Source organism: Exophiala bonariae, assembly GCF_035927105.1.
Source record: "Exophiala bonariae strain CCFEE 5792 chromosome Unknown scaffold_57, whole genome shotgun sequence".
In the NCBI taxonomy this organism is placed as follows: Eukaryota; Fungi; Ascomycota; class Eurotiomycetes; order Chaetothyriales; family Herpotrichiellaceae; genus Exophiala; species Exophiala bonariae.
In genome coordinates, this window is record NW_027042532.1 from 34,636 (window position 1) to 50,657 (window position 16,022).

The 16,022-nt window shown below is 49.3% G+C and overlaps 6 protein-coding genes across 6 annotated transcripts; 3 read left to right on the forward strand and 3 right to left on the reverse strand.

Annotated features, from left to right (window-relative positions):
• Window positions 1-3,312: 3,312 nt before the first annotated feature.
• LTR84_011419 (uncharacterized protein) lies at window positions 3,313-4,560 on the forward strand (the record flags this gene model as incomplete). Its single annotated transcript, XM_064854951.1, has 1 exon — window positions 3,313-4,560. The coding sequence occupies one exon, from the start codon at window positions 3,313-3,315 to the stop codon at window positions 4,558-4,560; it is 1,248 nt and encodes a 415-aa protein (XP_064699945.1).
• A 581-nt stretch (window positions 4,561-5,141) lies between these two features.
• Window positions 5,142-6,389, reverse strand: LTR84_011420 (uncharacterized protein; the record flags this gene model as incomplete). The annotated part of the gene is made up of 3 exons (XM_064854952.1): window positions 5,142-5,377; window positions 5,441-5,546; window positions 5,607-6,389. 3 exons carry the CDS (start codon window positions 6,387-6,389, stop codon window positions 5,142-5,144), a joined length of 1,125 nt encoding a protein of 374 aa, XP_064699946.1.
• An 893-nt stretch (window positions 6,390-7,282) lies between these two features.
• LTR84_011421 (uncharacterized protein) lies at window positions 7,283-7,952 on the reverse strand (the record flags this gene model as incomplete). Its single annotated transcript, XM_064854953.1, has 2 exons — window positions 7,283-7,884; window positions 7,937-7,952. 2 exons carry the CDS (start codon window positions 7,950-7,952, stop codon window positions 7,283-7,285), a joined length of 618 nt encoding a protein of 205 aa, XP_064699947.1.
• Window positions 7,953-8,632: 680 nt separating this feature from the next.
• On the forward strand, window positions 8,633-12,201 carry PAN2 (poly(A)-specific ribonuclease; the record flags this gene model as incomplete). The annotated part of the gene is made up of 2 exons (XM_064854954.1): window positions 8,633-8,761; window positions 8,812-12,201. 2 exons carry the CDS (start codon window positions 8,633-8,635, stop codon window positions 12,199-12,201), a joined length of 3,519 nt encoding a protein of 1,172 aa, XP_064699948.1.
• Window positions 12,202-13,200: 999 nt separating this feature from the next.
• LTR84_011423 (uncharacterized protein) lies at window positions 13,201-14,087 on the forward strand (the record flags this gene model as incomplete). The annotated part of the gene is made up of 2 exons (XM_064854955.1): window positions 13,201-13,362; window positions 13,419-14,087. The coding sequence occupies 2 exons, from the start codon at window positions 13,201-13,203 to the stop codon at window positions 14,085-14,087; spliced, it is 831 nt and encodes a 276-aa protein (XP_064699949.1).
• A 404-nt stretch (window positions 14,088-14,491) lies between these two features.
• LTR84_011424 (uncharacterized protein) lies at window positions 14,492-15,169 on the reverse strand (the record flags this gene model as incomplete). The annotated part of the gene is made up of 1 exon (XM_064854956.1): window positions 14,492-15,169. The coding sequence occupies one exon, from the start codon at window positions 15,167-15,169 to the stop codon at window positions 14,492-14,494; it is 678 nt and encodes a 225-aa protein (XP_064699950.1).
• Window positions 15,170-16,022: the final 853 nt, after the last annotated feature.

Sequence of the window (16,022 nt, forward strand, 5' to 3'; positions counted from 1 at the left end):
TTCGGCCAGGCGCGCAGAATTTCTCAAGTCTCCAACTAACCACTCTAAACTAGGTTGCATAAGTACACGAAGCTGGGTTGTCACAACCACCGCCGACGGGCTACCTCTTTCAACTGATGGATTTTTGCAAACACGTATTTCGAGCTGTCATATGATCTGTCCTCTACTGAAGCAGCTCTAATCAGAGTTCATGCACTGGCAGCTAAGAGAGGTTTCATATGGATGAGGCTGACCCCCAACACCGCCTGATACCTACATTTTGGACTCTGATTGGCCAACACTTGTCCTTAGCATTATATACGCTCCCTTAGCCCTACCGCCAAGCTGCGGTGCCACTCGAAATCGGATTGAGAACATACCTAGGTAGGTGCTATTGAGATTGTGCGGTGTCTCCTTAATTGTGCTCTTCCTCTGGCTCATGGCATACTAGATCCTGTTAGCCGAAACTACGACATGATCCAGCTAAAGGGGCATGAGATTCAGCCTCAATACACTCCTGACTTCCAGTTGGCTTGTTCGTACCCCAGGAAGCTCATATCTACAGCTTCGCGAAACTGATATCTAGGTTCATTGAGTCTACCGCAATGAACAAGGAGAGTGGGGAGATGTGCGACTATAAAGTCATAATGCTCGAACTTTTGCGAGCTTTCAATCAACAATCAGCACGACTACAATACATCAATTTTACGTATGACTAGCAACCAAGCCAGATAACAAAAACTTCCGAGCATTTCAATATGGAGCTAACGAGCAGCAACCGAAACATTGCGCTTGCTACCACCCACCAGATCTCAAGTCTAAATACTGTCATTGCAAGTGGCTGTACAGTCCCACCATGTGGAAGCGTCACAAATAACAGTCCCTGGACCATGTCAGCGTGCGAATCTGTCGCAGGCGGCCCTCAAAGTTGTAATGGTAAGTCTTCCCCAAAGGCCATCTGGATTGAATTTATGATTGCTGGTGGAGCCCTCAGTCTCGAATATACAGGGAGGAAACAACATTATGAAGGATACTACGTCATGTGTTTGCTACACCGTCCTTCCTGGGCAGACCAAGGGAGGATACTTCAATGATCGTATTGATGTAGACGGGTAAGTCGCGGGTCAAATTGCGCGGAAAGAACCAGCCGTAAGAAATTCTTCTAAGCATGAAGTTAACGCGCGCTTTCTTATTCAGATTCTTCATTGGCACTCCATACAGCGATGCATTTTCATGGGATGGGTCAACTCGAGACATAGATCCAAACTCAGTAACCAAGATAACTAGCAATCAGTCGGCCAACTGCAAGAGTAATGGAGGAAAGCTTCGTTGTGAGGTTAGCGGTCCTGCAATCAGAGATCCCTTTAAGTTTGAATCATGCTACTGTGGAAAACGGTGCTAGGCCATCACCAAAAATAAAATATATCAAATTTCAAGAAACTTCTCGTCCTTTCAAAGTGGTTTCTCTTGCTCGTAAATCCGCACCTTAAAGAAAAGAAGCACGGTCAGGAGGGTGGTCTAAAGTTGTACCGCACGAACGCCATAAACACCGATATCAACTCAGCCTTGCACAGCCTTGAATTTCATACCTGGGTGGGGTTGTGTTGTCTCACAGCAATGGCTTAGGGTTATTTGGTTCCTCCCAAGAGGTGATCAATCGAGAAAGCAGCACGGGCCCTGTTTGATTCATGCTCAGGTTGTAGTTTGGGAAACCGTTCAAACTGACCGTCCATTTGTTCATACTGTGATTAGCTGGTTGACTTTGCATTATTACAGCCTGGGCTATTCACTCGCACCTTACAAGTCCGGGGTTCCCTGAGAGCTAGGCTAGCCTTACCAGCTGGACTGGTAGGTTTCTGATACTTTGATCTATTTACTCACATCTAGGGATCGTCAAAAACGCACATATTGAATAGCTCCAACCTGTAAATGCTGCATGGATGAAGCCCAACGATCTTCAGCCAAAAATGAAGCTCAAGCTTAAAGGGACCAAGAAGCACAATAGCAAAGAGCACTTCCATGTTTATCAGCCTCTTTCGGCTCAAAGTGAGCTTTCCCAAGTAAAACCAACCTACCCACCTGCCGAGGCAGGTAGTCGACCCCATACCGAGAGGCTCGACATTTCCAGCATTATCATTACTTTCTTCAACTTTTAGGGAGACGAAGTTATGGCTACAGAACTGAAGAGTTCAGATGGGGAATGCCCCTTCAGGCAGGCAATGTACCTACGGAGTACGTATGATATCATCCAAATGGTCTTGGAATTGCTATTTCCATACCTTCAATCGCCACAATGCTAGAGTTCCCACCATGATCTTCCAAGACTGCATTCCTTTCATGGCCTACCACGATCCCGCCCGTTGAAACCTTATCATGTATGCTTACGCAAGACAACCACCCCTTCGCACTTCAGGAGGCCTTTGAGTCTGGTAAGTGGGAGAATGGCTAAATGCTCGGAAACGAACCAAAATCACCGAGGTGTACTTCAGCGGTTGTTACGCAATTCCATCCGGGCTCTTAATAGAGGCAAACATACCAAGGCTTCATGACAACGAAGACGGCACACGTTTCTGAGACATGTGGATGTATACCTTCGAAGTCTGTTTAGACTTTAACATACATGCAGTGCAGTATAGAATCTACACTTCTCATCAGCTAACGACAGGACCTGACTGACGTCAGGCCAACACCTTTTTCTCCAGGATTTGTGGAAACCTGCCCACAATTCAACACTTTTGTGCTCTATGCCGGATGGACATTTATTCTTCTGCTCCACGATTACTGAGACATATTTTAAGCACGTCAATTATGTGTAGATCTTCGTGGCTCATGCTCACGTGTTTTTGGCAGCGTGGTCCCCGGATGCTGACGCCGATCCATTCGTTTGCATGAATACCATTTCCCTTTGGCTTCTGACCCACATACTCCAGATATTGATCAGCGAAAGATTTGCATAATGCTCCGGATAAACGAGAACCTGGTTATCTGCATATTTTGTCATTTGGCTCGGCAGTACACGAATATCAACACTCCACCATCAACCCACACCTTCTCGTCACGGGCGACTGTTCACCCCAATGATCCATCTGTGCCTGTCATCCGCAGAATCGTGAAGCCTCAATTGTGGACAAGCCGTGACAGCGACTGCGAAGAATAGATAATCGTCGAGTATAAGAGATGCTCCTTTGTCCCATCTGGTAGGTTCACCTCATCATCCCTCAGCACAACTTCGAATTTCTTCGGTGTGTTTTTCACATATCCCAATCGCTTTCTCTCGTTTTCCCATTTCCTTATATCTTTATCACAACATTCGTTGAAAATCAATCGCCCATCATGGCAAAGTCAATCGTTCTTTTTGCATTACTCGCACCAGCTCTTAGTGCAGTATTGCCTAGAGGTCAAGAAGGTGACAAGTCCTCACTCGCTCAATCAGACAAAGTCGAGGCTACTCCTGCACAGACCTGGAATGACTGGGCTAGCGCCCCTGCCGAGAAGGCATCTTCCATTGCTGTTGTGACTTCAGCCAAACCAGAAGAGGCTAAGAAGTCATCTGCTCCTGTTGAGTATCAAAAGTCGAGCAAAGTAGAGAACGCCCCTTCGTCTCCCAAGTCTGAGGAAGGAAAAGCTACTCCGGCCTCTAGCTGGGCAGACTGGGGCGAAAACCCCGTCAAGACTACCGAAGCACCAAAGACAACTGCTCAGCCTGCAAAGACAACCCTTGAGACAGTCAGCAAGCCAAGGGAGACGAAATCTGCCAATCAGCAGTGGAATAGCTGGGAGTCCGAGGCACCCAAATCAGACACCAAGAAGTCTGAAGTCCCCGTCGAGACCCCAGCTCCCCAAAAGTCTTCTCAAGTTTGGAATTCTTGGGAACATTCTGAAGCTCCTGTCACCCCCAAGCCTGAAGCATCCAAGCCAGCACCCAAGCCCGAGGAGACTAAGCCTGCTGCTCAAACGTCTCAGTGGCAGGACTGGTCTAAATCAGAAGCGACTGGAAAGGCTTTTGAAACCACGAAACCAGCCCCTGCCCCTGAACAGCCCAAGCCAGCAGAGACCAAGCCAGCAGAGCAGCCTCAAAAATCGCAAGGTTGGACTGACTGGTCAAAGCCTGTTGAGACTCCCAAGCCAGAAGCTCCTAAGCCAGCAGAGACTAAACCAGCAGATCAGCCTCAGCAATCACAGGATTGGAGTGACTGGTCAAAGCCTGTTGAGACTTCCAAGCCAGCCCCTGCCCCTGAACAACCAAAGCCAGCAGAGACTAAGCCAGCAGATAAACCTCAACAGTCGCAGGGCTGGGAGGATTGGGCAAAGCCTGTTGAGACTCCCAAACCTGAAGCTCCCAAGCCCGAAGCTCCCAAGCCCGTCGAGAGCGTAGCACCGCAGCAATCGCAAGGCTGGGAGGACTGGCAACAAAACAACAAAGGTGTTGACACACCTGCTCCAGCTCCAGCTCCTCAAAAGGAGTCTTGCGCCCCAACCACAATCACCGTGACCGTGACCGAGACCGCTCCCGCCGCGGCCGTGAAGACGAGTGCCGAAGGTGGATGGCAAGATTGGAGCAATAACGGAAAAAACTGGTAGACCGATAAAAGGGTGCTGCCATGAAGTGATGATCAAAGACATAACGTGACACGGGATTATTTCTCCCACGCTGTGTCTCACATGACAACTTTCTAACGTGTCGCGTTTTCTTGAGAAACATATATATCGACACAGGGGGTTGATTGCATTTTTGTCGGCGTTTGGGGAAATCGCATAGCATCAAAAAGCTCACCAGACATGCCCAACGAGATGGGGAAGGATAAGATGTTCAGGCCAAAAAGAAATGTGGTATCTTCACCACAAATCCTGTTGTGATAGGAATTAGTATAGTTAGAGCTAGTCACTCCTTCGACTAATGTTAATCTTTATTGCTCGAACCACCAGAGGTTAGTGTTGCTCAGTCTTTTTCAGTTTCATCATCTGATTTCTCTTTCTTGGCAAGCGTCGTAAAGCGCGAGGAGGAGAGCATGAGTGTAAAGCGACAGGTCAGGCTTAAAAATGTGTTGAAGCTGAAGAACTCTAGGAATCCAAGTGTTCTTTGTACTTTAGTACCCCCGAGATGCGGACTTGCCTAGCCAGAAGCCTCAGATGACAGCCACACGTCACTGTCTAGAGAGAAATCAAACAATCTTCGTGACCAATTTTCCCGTATTGCCACCATCGAACAGCTTTAACCACGTTTTCGGGATATCCGCGAATGGCGTGCTGACGACCTGCTCGCTTTCGTCCGAGATCTTGAGCTTGCCTTCCTGCAGTGACTTAATGAATAAGGCGATCACCTCACCAAAGTGCGGTGCGTAGTCGAGCACGATGAAGCCACGGATTGACAGGCGCATCGTTATGACTTGGAAATAATCTGTGAGCGACTGTTAGTTGGGTGCTAATGGATTCTATGGGATGATATAGTCTTGTGGCGTACTTTTCAGGACACTGGGTTGCTGGGCATTGTAGTTCGAAATGGCACCGCATGCGATCGAGACACCGCCTTGCTTCAAGCGGCCGAGCATGATGTCCAAAGTTTCACCCTGGTTGATTACAAGATTAACACGATACTCTCTTCAAAGGGTGGAATAGTAGAAACTTACTCCCACATTATCGAAATAAACATCCACAAATCCATCCGTGGCTTTGATTAGATCCTGCTCGAAGGTCTTGCTGCGATAATTGATGCATTTATCGGCACCGAGGCTCTCGACCCAGCGGCACTTCTCATCCGTGCCTGCGATACCAATGACTTCAGAAGCGCCAACGATCTGTTCATCACGATCTTTCTCAGCGCATGTTTCATGTTTCGGTTGCGGGAAAAAGATACTTACGTTCTTCGCAATCTGCACAACCATGCTGCCCGTTGCACCAGCCGCGCCGGAGACTACAATCCGCTGGCCCTTCTTTGCTTCACCAATGATGACCAAGCCGTAATATGCGGTCAAGCCGGGCCCACCTAATGCACCGAGATAATGCGTGAGGCTGAGACCATTGGGAAGAGGTTTCCGTGGACTGGCTGCGGCAGCGTCGAGGACGATATACTCGCTCCAGGATAGGCCAGCCTGGACAATGGTGCCTTTCGGTATGTTATCAGCTGTCGAATCGATCACTTCTCCCAGTCCACCGGCTTTCATCGGAGCCTGGAGTTGCACAGGTGGAGCATACAGGCGCTCGGCAGGGATGGAGCTTTCAATGCTCACACGTTGGGCGGGATCATTGGAGAGGAATAGTGTCTTGACGAGCACTTGGTTGGGGCCAAGCTTGGGGATTTCTTGCTCCACGAGCTTGAAGGTGGCACTTTCATCGGAGCTTGAGTATGTAGCCGCGCCCTTGGGGTGGTTGGCAAGGATCCAGGTTTTGGTGGTGGTTGGAATTGAAGACATTGTGTTCGATGTCAGAAGCGTACAAGGAAAGTTCCGAGAATTGTGAAATGAGTGCTGTTGATCCCCCGCCATCTGATTAGAAGGTGCAACTGATATAGCTTTGATTAGTATAGAACTCACCTCTATTCGCGACCTCGGCCGTAGAAGATAGAATGCTTCGCACAGATGCCCAAATTGGTCAAATTCCGACGGCGTGCGGGTAAATGAGTCACCGACTCGAAGCCAACAACAAACCAGTGTTGACCAAGTATACAATGTATTGTTATCGAGCTAGGCCACAATAAGTATCAATCAATAATGGTACTCTTTAGAATTATGAACTCGTAGGGGTATTTATATATCCAGACTCGTCAGTTGGAAAAGGTGTGTTAATACTTTGCCATGGATGACGAAGGTGGGGAGCCGAGGTTGAGATGTTGTTTAGGAAGTAAGAGCTTGATTGGGTGGAGAGCATGTCAGTGGATCAAGTGTCGGCACATTGGCCATCAGAGTAAAGAGGATGTATATCAATGTTGCAGGTCATTTGTCATCAGCTGTGTATTTGCTGTTCAAAGTCCGTGGGAAATCGGCCCATCCTTTCTTCTATCGTCTGTAAACCGAGGATGTGAGACTCAAAAATATCTAGTTCCCATAAGCATGACTCTTGTGCCGCTGCAAACTCGTTGTCAGCATAGTTCTGCGACTCTTAGCCTCATCATTGATCCATGCAGAGATAATGAGGAGAGCTACCGGCTCACGCAACTCGCAGGATGTCCATACCGTCCGGTCTGACTCCGGAATGGGCTGCCGGAAGAGAGTCAAATTTGGGTCGACGATGGATCTGGGTGAAAAAGGAATATGTCGGTCATGATCGCAGGTGTATCAGTTTCTTATTAATCCTCCTCTGGCACTTTCTAGCCATAGAGACCATCCCACTCTTCCTCATCATCCTCGGGGGCTGCGTTTTTCTTGATGCTTTCGAGATGAGCCTTCTTGCGATCTCTCTCCCGTTGAGCGAGGTCCACTCGATCAAGAGGGCAAGTACCATTTAGTAATAGCCAGGGGCGGATACATTCCAGATCGAAGACATGGCTTGTATGACAAGGCAGTCGGACCAAGAGTGGATGTGTATCATCGACAAAATCATTTCCACATATTGGACAGTCCGCATCTTTCTTGACCTTTTTGATGTTGACTCGTTCGAGAGCAGCGATATATTCTTCATCCACGCCCTTGACCTCCTGAGGTGGCCTCTCCGCCGAGCTCATGAGCGCTTCGATCATATTTTCCATCAAGTCTGAATCTGCATTTTCATTGTCTCTCTGCATTTGTTGGTATGCCTCAGCAAGGCCACGAAAGGCTGCTGAGACATCACCTGGGAGTGGGACGGCATGTTCTCGTGTGCGACTTTCAGGGCTTTCGGGTCTGATTTCGGCAAGTAGACTGATGATGGAAGACATGTCTGGTCTTCTCGGAGGACCTTTCGAGTGGTCTACCTCATCGCGAGCATGTTCACCTAAAGATTGGTCAACGAAAATGATCAATGGATGGTTCTGGTTATGTCTCACTTTCATAGCTTGCCATCTTAAGGTTAAGAGGGCACAATCAATTAGTATACAGTGCAGACTATAGTCACTTGCGACAGACTCGAGGATGACTTGAAAAAGAGAAAGTACTTGGATAGAAATCTAATTTAATGGGCAGTGCAGTCGGTGTGTAGGTAGCAGGCATAAATTGATGGCGTGGCACATGAGTTGGAGCGATGGGGTGCAGGTTACGATAGGCACAGTCCGTATAGAATATCGACTTGAAAAGCGTAAAGGAGGATGCAGTGCAGTGTGAGAGCGGTGCAGACTGTAGCACTTCAAAGTCCGAAACTGTCGTCCTACAATTGTTCTTCCTACTCCGATCACTCGATGACAGATGGACGGTAGCGGCGGCGGTGGTGCAGTCGCGCCGGGGGAATTTTGGAAGGGACAACCACGTGCACAGCCACATTTCTCAAGCCACACTCCCTGTACCTCAGCCACAGTCATCCCCAACTTTCCTACAACTTCACGTCGCCCTACCTCTCTTTACTTGTACTTATCCATCATCAAACCCTCAACTGTTCCACCTTCTATCCATCGCATGATCAAATGATTCACCTTCTTGGAGGGTCTTTCTCAACCCACAGGGTGCCTCATCTTCTCGCCGTTCATCATGTCCCTGCCTCCCGATAAATGCTAGTTGATAGATGAACTGGTCAGAATCTCATCGCGCCCATGGAGGCTGATTGGGATGAGATTACTCGGATTGCCGTGCCTTCGGCTGGCCTGCACGCAATCCCTGCTCCAGCCAGTTCCATTGCTTTTGACGATCTACAGGAGCTTCTGTGGGTGGGGAATGATCAAGTAAGGTGCCTGAGAATCGGACAATGAGCTGACACTGATCTATCAACCAGGGACGAGTCACCTCGTTCTATGGACCCGAGCTTCAACGATATGTCTCGGTCAAGGCTCACCTCGGAGAGGGGCCAGTCAAACAACTATTAATCCACGAAAAAGGCATCATTTCAATCTCCTCTTCCAGTGTTCATTTTATTACCCGTAGAGGTCTGACCCAGTGGCATATTTCACACCCATTGATGACCGATTTACGATGCATGACCCAAACCGCATCCAATAATTCTCTCTTGGTAGCAGGATGTCAGAGTACCTTTTTCATCATCGATGTTGACAAAGGTCATATTGTCTCCGAGCATCCCGCCCAAGCAAACTACACTCTGATGAAGAAAAGCCGACATATATGTGCTGCTACCGACGATGGCAGTGTTCACGTTCTTAACTTGACCAGCTTTGAATTACTGAAATCGTGGAAAGCTCATGCGACAGCAGTCAACGACATGGATGCCCGCAACGATTTCCTCGTTACTTGTGGATTTTCGGTGAGACAGCTCGGCGTCCCGATAGTAGATCCACTGGCCAATGTCTACGACCTCAAGAACCTCACGTCCCTTCCTCCAATTCCGTTCCACCCCGGCGCTGCATACGTACGCCTACACCCAAAACTACAAACCACCAGCTTTGTTGCCTCACAGACGGGTCAAATGCAAGTGGTCGATCTCATGAACCCCGTGAACGTCATGCTCAAGCAAGCTAATGTCCAATTTATGTTGGGCATGGAAATTTCGTCTTCTGGTGATGCAGTCGTCATCACCGACACCAATGGCTTGATCTACCTTTGGGGTTCTCCTACAAAACTTCGATTCAATAATCTCAGTAAGGAGACCGAATTTGCGGACCAACCCTCACAACAGATCCCTCATGTGGATTGGAATGATGCACCGTTGAATACCATCGGCATACCTTACTATTCAGGGCCCCTCTTGTCAGCCTGGCCAAGTCATATGGTATTCGACGTTGGCGCCCCACCTGTCCCTGTTGATCCGGCTCTCTTATTTCATATGCAAACGGCAGAGATGGGTCACTACGCTCCCAATCTCAACCCACGCAAACTGCTTCGTTATCAAGTGGAGGATACCCGTTCGGGTCATGTACCCGCCTCCATCGCAGCGCCCAAATTTCTCAGTGAGAAGGCGAAGGATGTCTCGCCTAAGATCCATTCAAATGGCCGCAAGCTGTCGGACGCGGCCGAATCATTGGCTGGTATATCCTTGAACGGAAGAGGTCAAACGGACGAAGAACGAATGCTCAAGTACAGCAATGTCGAAATCAAGTACAGCCGTTTTGGGGTGGATGACTTCGATTTCCGCTATTACAACAAGACTCCATATTCGGGGCTGGAAACACACATTGCCAACTCGTTTGTCAATTCCATTCTACAGCTATACAGATTCATTCCCTTGATCCGGAATGTCGCGATACAACACGCTGCGTCCCCCTGTGTTGCTGCCAATTGTCTTCTCTGCGAATGCGGATTTCTCTTTGACATGCTTGAGAAGGCCAGTGGCCAAAATTGCCAGGCGACCAATCTGCTGAGGGCTTTTGGTGCTTCTAGGGAAGCAGCCAATCTCAGTCTATTTGAGCACCTATCCAACGCGAATGGAACACCGCTCTCAACAACCATTCAATCAGTAAATCGATTCTTCTTAAAGCAGATCGCACACGACTACTTGACCATGATGCCCAAGGGCGATGGTATAGAAGAAGTTCTCGCTAGCAACGCGTTCGAAGCGATTCGCTGTATGTATTGTAACAATGAGACAACCAAACCTGCGAGCACCTATGTGCATGATCTTATTTATCCACAACTCGATCCCAAACACGCCATGCGGAACCCAATCTTCAAGTTCGCATCGATCCTGAAGACGACGATTGAGCGTGAAGCCAAAAACCGAGGATGGTGCAGTCGATGTCGCAGATATCAACAGTTGGCCATACGCAAAACTGTTCGAAGGCTCCCATCGGTGTTGATGCTCAATTCGGCGCTTGGAAATCACACCAGTATGCGTGGACTGTGGGAGACACCTGGTTTTCTACCCTCGGAGATCGGCATCACAATACAGGATAGGAACGTGTATTGTTTTGAAGGCACTGATCTGGCGCTGCACTTACGCAACAAGTCACCCAACATGGTGGTATATGAACTGGTGGGATTTGTGGCGGAAATTGACACGAGTGAAAGGCATCAACCCCATCTGGTCAGCATGGTCAATGTTGAGGTTTCCAACCCTGGCCCAGAGGTGACACCCAATCACAAAGTGTTTCCGAATTGGCATCTTTTCAATGATTTCCTGGTAACATCGGTTGACCCCAGGGAAGCACTACACTTTAACAAAGGGTGGAAATTGCCAAGCATCATTGCATATCAAGTGAAGCAGGCACATGGGAAGTTGGATCAGACATGGAAGCAACACCTCGATACCACTCTCCTTTTCCAGCACTATAGCATCAATGGTCTGTATCCAGGACCCGAGTGTAAGATGCTGGTCCTTGGAGAACATCCACATGAAGGCACGCCAATCGCTCTTGATACCGAATTTGTGGAGTTGGAACGCGCCGAGATTGATGTCAAAGCGGATGGTAGTCAGGAAACGATTCGTCCAGCCAAGAACGGGCTTGCACGAGTCAGTGTTCTTCGAGGCAATGGAGAAGAGGAAGGTATTCCATTTATCGATGACTATATCACAATATTTGAACCCATCGTGGACTACAAGACACAATACTCTGGGATTCGACCGGGAGACCTGGACACACAATTATCCAGCCACAATCTCGTTCCACTCAAAGTGGCTTACAAAAAGTTGTGGATCCTGTTGAATTTGGGATGTGTCTTTGTTGGACATGGCCTTGCATCTGATTTCCGAAAAGCCAATATTCATGTTCCGAAAGCACAAACGGTCGATACACAATACCTGTATCTGGCACCTGGCAAGAACCGGCGATTTTCGTTGCGATATCTTGCATGGGCCGTGTTCAAGGAATATATCCAAGAGGAGACATTCGACGATGCGCAGGTTGATGGACATGACAGTATCGAAGATGCTCGTATGGCATGGAGATTATGGCGGAAATTCCTCGAGTACGAAGATGCCGGAATTGCGGAACAGATGATTGAAGACATATACCGCAAAGGGACCAAGTATGGGTGGAAGCCACCGCCGAGGAGTATCGGAGGCACATTGTTGCCCGATGGAATGGGGACTGGAGTCAATAGTGCGGCACAAAGTGGGAGAAACACACCAGACTTGAACTCGTCATTACCCTTACCTACCTCACCACCAAGTTCGAAGATCAGTAATGGAAGCGGAGTGGCCTTCCGACTGAATGCTGCAGGGGCAGGTACTTTTGTGCCAGGAAATGGAATACTGAAGGAAAGTCCACTGAGATGAGTGTGAGGGCGAGAAATGAGAGTCGATGACGATTGGGCTGTAGATGATTGCTGTCGGGAACAGAAACGTTGAAAGCGCAGAGATGAGTAGTTGATGAAAGTACAGAAACCAAATTCCAATTCAATTCAATTCAACACAATAGGTCCCAATCTGCGAGCGTTCGTTTCCCTTGAAGGTCTTAGTAGCTACCTGTCTAGATGTCGTGGATTATATCCAGATTTCGTATATGAATACTCTCGATACTCGTTTGATGGTGCCTGAAAGGGTTTAACCAGAAATCGGACCTGGAGAGGCAATTAGGCATGCCCTTGCATTAGTTCCGGGCTTGAGTTCTTGGGCGTTGGATGATGCCTATCGCGGCTAGTTGATCGAAAACCTTGGCAGGGATCGGTTTCTGGATTGGGGCACGTGACGACAGTCGGAGAAAATAAAGGGACGTTCAAGCGATCCAACCTTGTCGGTTGATGCGGCCAGGCCTATTTTTGGGGCCCAGCACCCCAGTCACTTTGGTCCTTGGTAAAACTCAGCCTCGAGGATTGCGGTGGCAATGCCCCAAACTCCATGCCCGACTCGCCGTCGCTCATGATCGGTTTCATAACAAGCACATCACCCACTCTGCTTGCGCATGCACTGGTTCAACAACTCTCACTTTCACTTTTTCCCACGGCGGCCTCTCTTTGTCTGCGCACGCGTCGTCCTCGTCCTCGTCTTGGTCCTCGATGTTGATTGCTGTATTTCATCCAAGCACATATCCACTACTTGAAACCTTGCCCACCTCCTGATAATTCCCCCTCTCAGACGTCTGCTGTCGCAACCTGCCACTTTCAGCCCAGCCCTCCACCCCTGATTTTTCCTACCCGTCCAGATACCCCATAGTCCACGTACACAGGACATCGCACCGCCCCGCCCAACCACCGCCAGTTTCATCAGCAACACTGCACCGTACCAGATTCACAGTCTCTATCACCTTGTCGGGCTTCTGGTTCTTTCTCTTTCACGATGGCAAAAGTCAAGAGTAGACCTCAGGCATATCCAGCGATGTCTTTTCACGTCACCAGAGCCATTGCATTTATTTCGCAGAGCATCGTCACTGGTATCTTGATCTTCTTCTTCATTCAGTTGAAGAAAGATGGCTTCAAATTACCCTGGACCTTCATCATTGTAAGTCCATGACATCTCATGAAAAAGACGATCCCGTGGCTAACAGATTCTTCCAGGTATTAGCAGCATCACTCCTCTCACTAATTTCCATTATCATCACCACGCTATTCTACCTCTGCTCCTTCCTCTCCCCCTTGTTCAACCTGATCATCAACTCGACCGTCCTCATCATCCAATTCGTCGGCTTCGTTCTTCTCTCATGGAATATGTCCGGCACACTCACACACTCCTGCAGCGCAGCGAATTGGGCATCCAACGACGGTATGATGGTGTGCCGGATTTACAAGGCCCTGTACTCATTCGCCGTCTTCGCTCTGCTGGCTCAGATCGCTCAGATCGTCCTGGACACCCGCAGTCGTCACAACCAGACCAAACTCGGTCGCTACGACAACATCCAGGGTTCCAGGGACCTCAAAATGGATGACCTAAGTAAGCTGAAGCAACAGCAGTACCAGCAAGGCCATGCACAGCAGCCCAGTCAGGAGAGTTTTGCCAGCCATGCCAGTACCGATGATGTGCCGTATGGCATTCATGATTATCGGGAAAGGCACGCAAGACCTCAGCAGGCTGTCCCGGCTCCTGTTCCTCAGCCAACGTACCAGGCATACCCCGGCGGAGAGAGTGCCGGTTATTACAACAGCGGCCATTCTCAGGTGAGGATGGATGATTTCAGCAGTCATGGTCAGGCATACGGTAGTGGAGGATACGGATATTCTGGACGATGATCATGATCAAACAAGGATTATTAAGAGAGATGTTCTGGACATCTGTCAGAGACATGATATGTTATATAAAAGCATCAGCGATGGCGTCAAAATTGTGCTGGGTAACGTCTGTTAAGCATACTAGAGATATCGAGGGGAAATCTAGTCCCGAGGGACATTTGATATGATATATGACGATTCTTGTCGAGTATTTGAATCTCCCAGTGGAATTCAATATCACTAAACTTAACTATCTGGGTATCTGAGAAGCAAGAGAACAGAAGGTATACCATCAATCAAAAAACTCCAGCGAGATATCTCAAACCATTCATTGTTCCTCATTCCCATCCATCTTCCCTGCTCTTCCATGTCAGCAAACACCAACACATGCCTCATCTTGAGCCTCCCTACCTACCCTCACATTCTCACCAATCATGCCTAATCTCAAAAACCAGCCCAGCCAGTCTCTTGACCTCCTTATGATCGACAGCCCTCATCTCCTCAGTAATCCTGGCGAGCAACTCCTCACTCAACCCGCCTTTCCGCCTGGCATAGACATCCACGCCGGCCGGCGTAAACAGCGTCTTTGCGAAATACGTGACGGCCCAGCCGCCCTCTTCCTCGCCATACCCAAGCACCTGCCAGTGGCTGCTCGCGATCTTCAAGAACCCGCGGCCCCGCCAGCTATAGGCGCCGACGGTGCTGGCGTCGGGCGTGTCGACGCCCTCGACGCGTTTGCGCTTCGTCGAGTTCAGCGGCTGGTATTCGACCAGGTCGTCCAGCACCTCGGCGTTGTTTTCGAGAGATTTGTACGTTATCGTCACGTTGCGGTTCGACTTCCACATCGGTAGCGTCGAGTGTGTGACGTGCCACCGTCCTTGCAGGAAGGATACCGGCGGCGGGACGAATGCTGAGGGTGCGTATTTCACTTTCGAGTGCGATGGCGACCGGAAGTTCAGGCCTGCGCGAGGGGGTGTGGTTTGGGGGGAGGGTGGTGCTGCGGCGGCTGCTGCTGGCGCTTGGGCCGCGTTTGGCGCCATCCCGGTCGCGGTGAAGGTGCCGCTGTGGCTGCTCGTGTGTGTCGTTGTTGCCGTGCTGGTCATATTCTTCGGGGAAGGAAGTTGACAGTGGTGGTGTTTATACCTTCCCGACTGAGGAGATCCAGGGAGGAGAAGGTTTGCTTTCCCGCGCCGTTTGTGGAGTGCAGACAGGAGACAGGGTCGTTGGAGTTGGAGTGGGCTTCGTTGAGAGACGATGCGTGATGAGAGAACTAACAAAAGCCTAATATTTTATCGACGAGAACGTGGATGTAAAAGACAAACGAAGTCCTGAACCAGATTTGCATAAGTGCTGGCTGGCTTCTTGTTGATAAATTATGAACCACATGCTACCCCAAAACACGCCTCAGACGCCAGGCGTAAGGGGCCAGATGCACAAACTACGTCAGACCCCCAAGCCAAACTTGAACTGGTGAGCCGCCTAACCACTCTGGTTAAGAGTTAAGCCTGCTCGTACTCGTACATCTCCATCTGCTTGGTATGTCGGTGTGATCGACGAGATACGAATACTCTGCTCACTCTTCCCCTCGAATTCAGGGCGGCCACTTGAATCCTGGTGGATAAGCGGTCGGCCTTGCTTTCACTCGGATCTCCAAGGTTGTAAGTCCCGCTGTCTGTTGAGCAACCCATGAAGCCTGAACCCTGGCCCTAGGGGCCACAGGTGAGAGACAGCCTTGGGCTTGGGCGCACGCTTGGTAGGCACGTCATAGGCTTCGTGTTCACCCTTGGTTGAGTGGATTGATTTGTTCTCTGGCCTGGGCATCGCTATGGACAGCACATAGCTTGAACTTTTGGGCTCCTTAACAATGGAAACAAGTTGAAAAAGCACTTTTGCCCATGAGAACTCTCATGGTTTAAAGATAGTGGTGCTGTTCATCGAGTTGCTACACAGTATCAT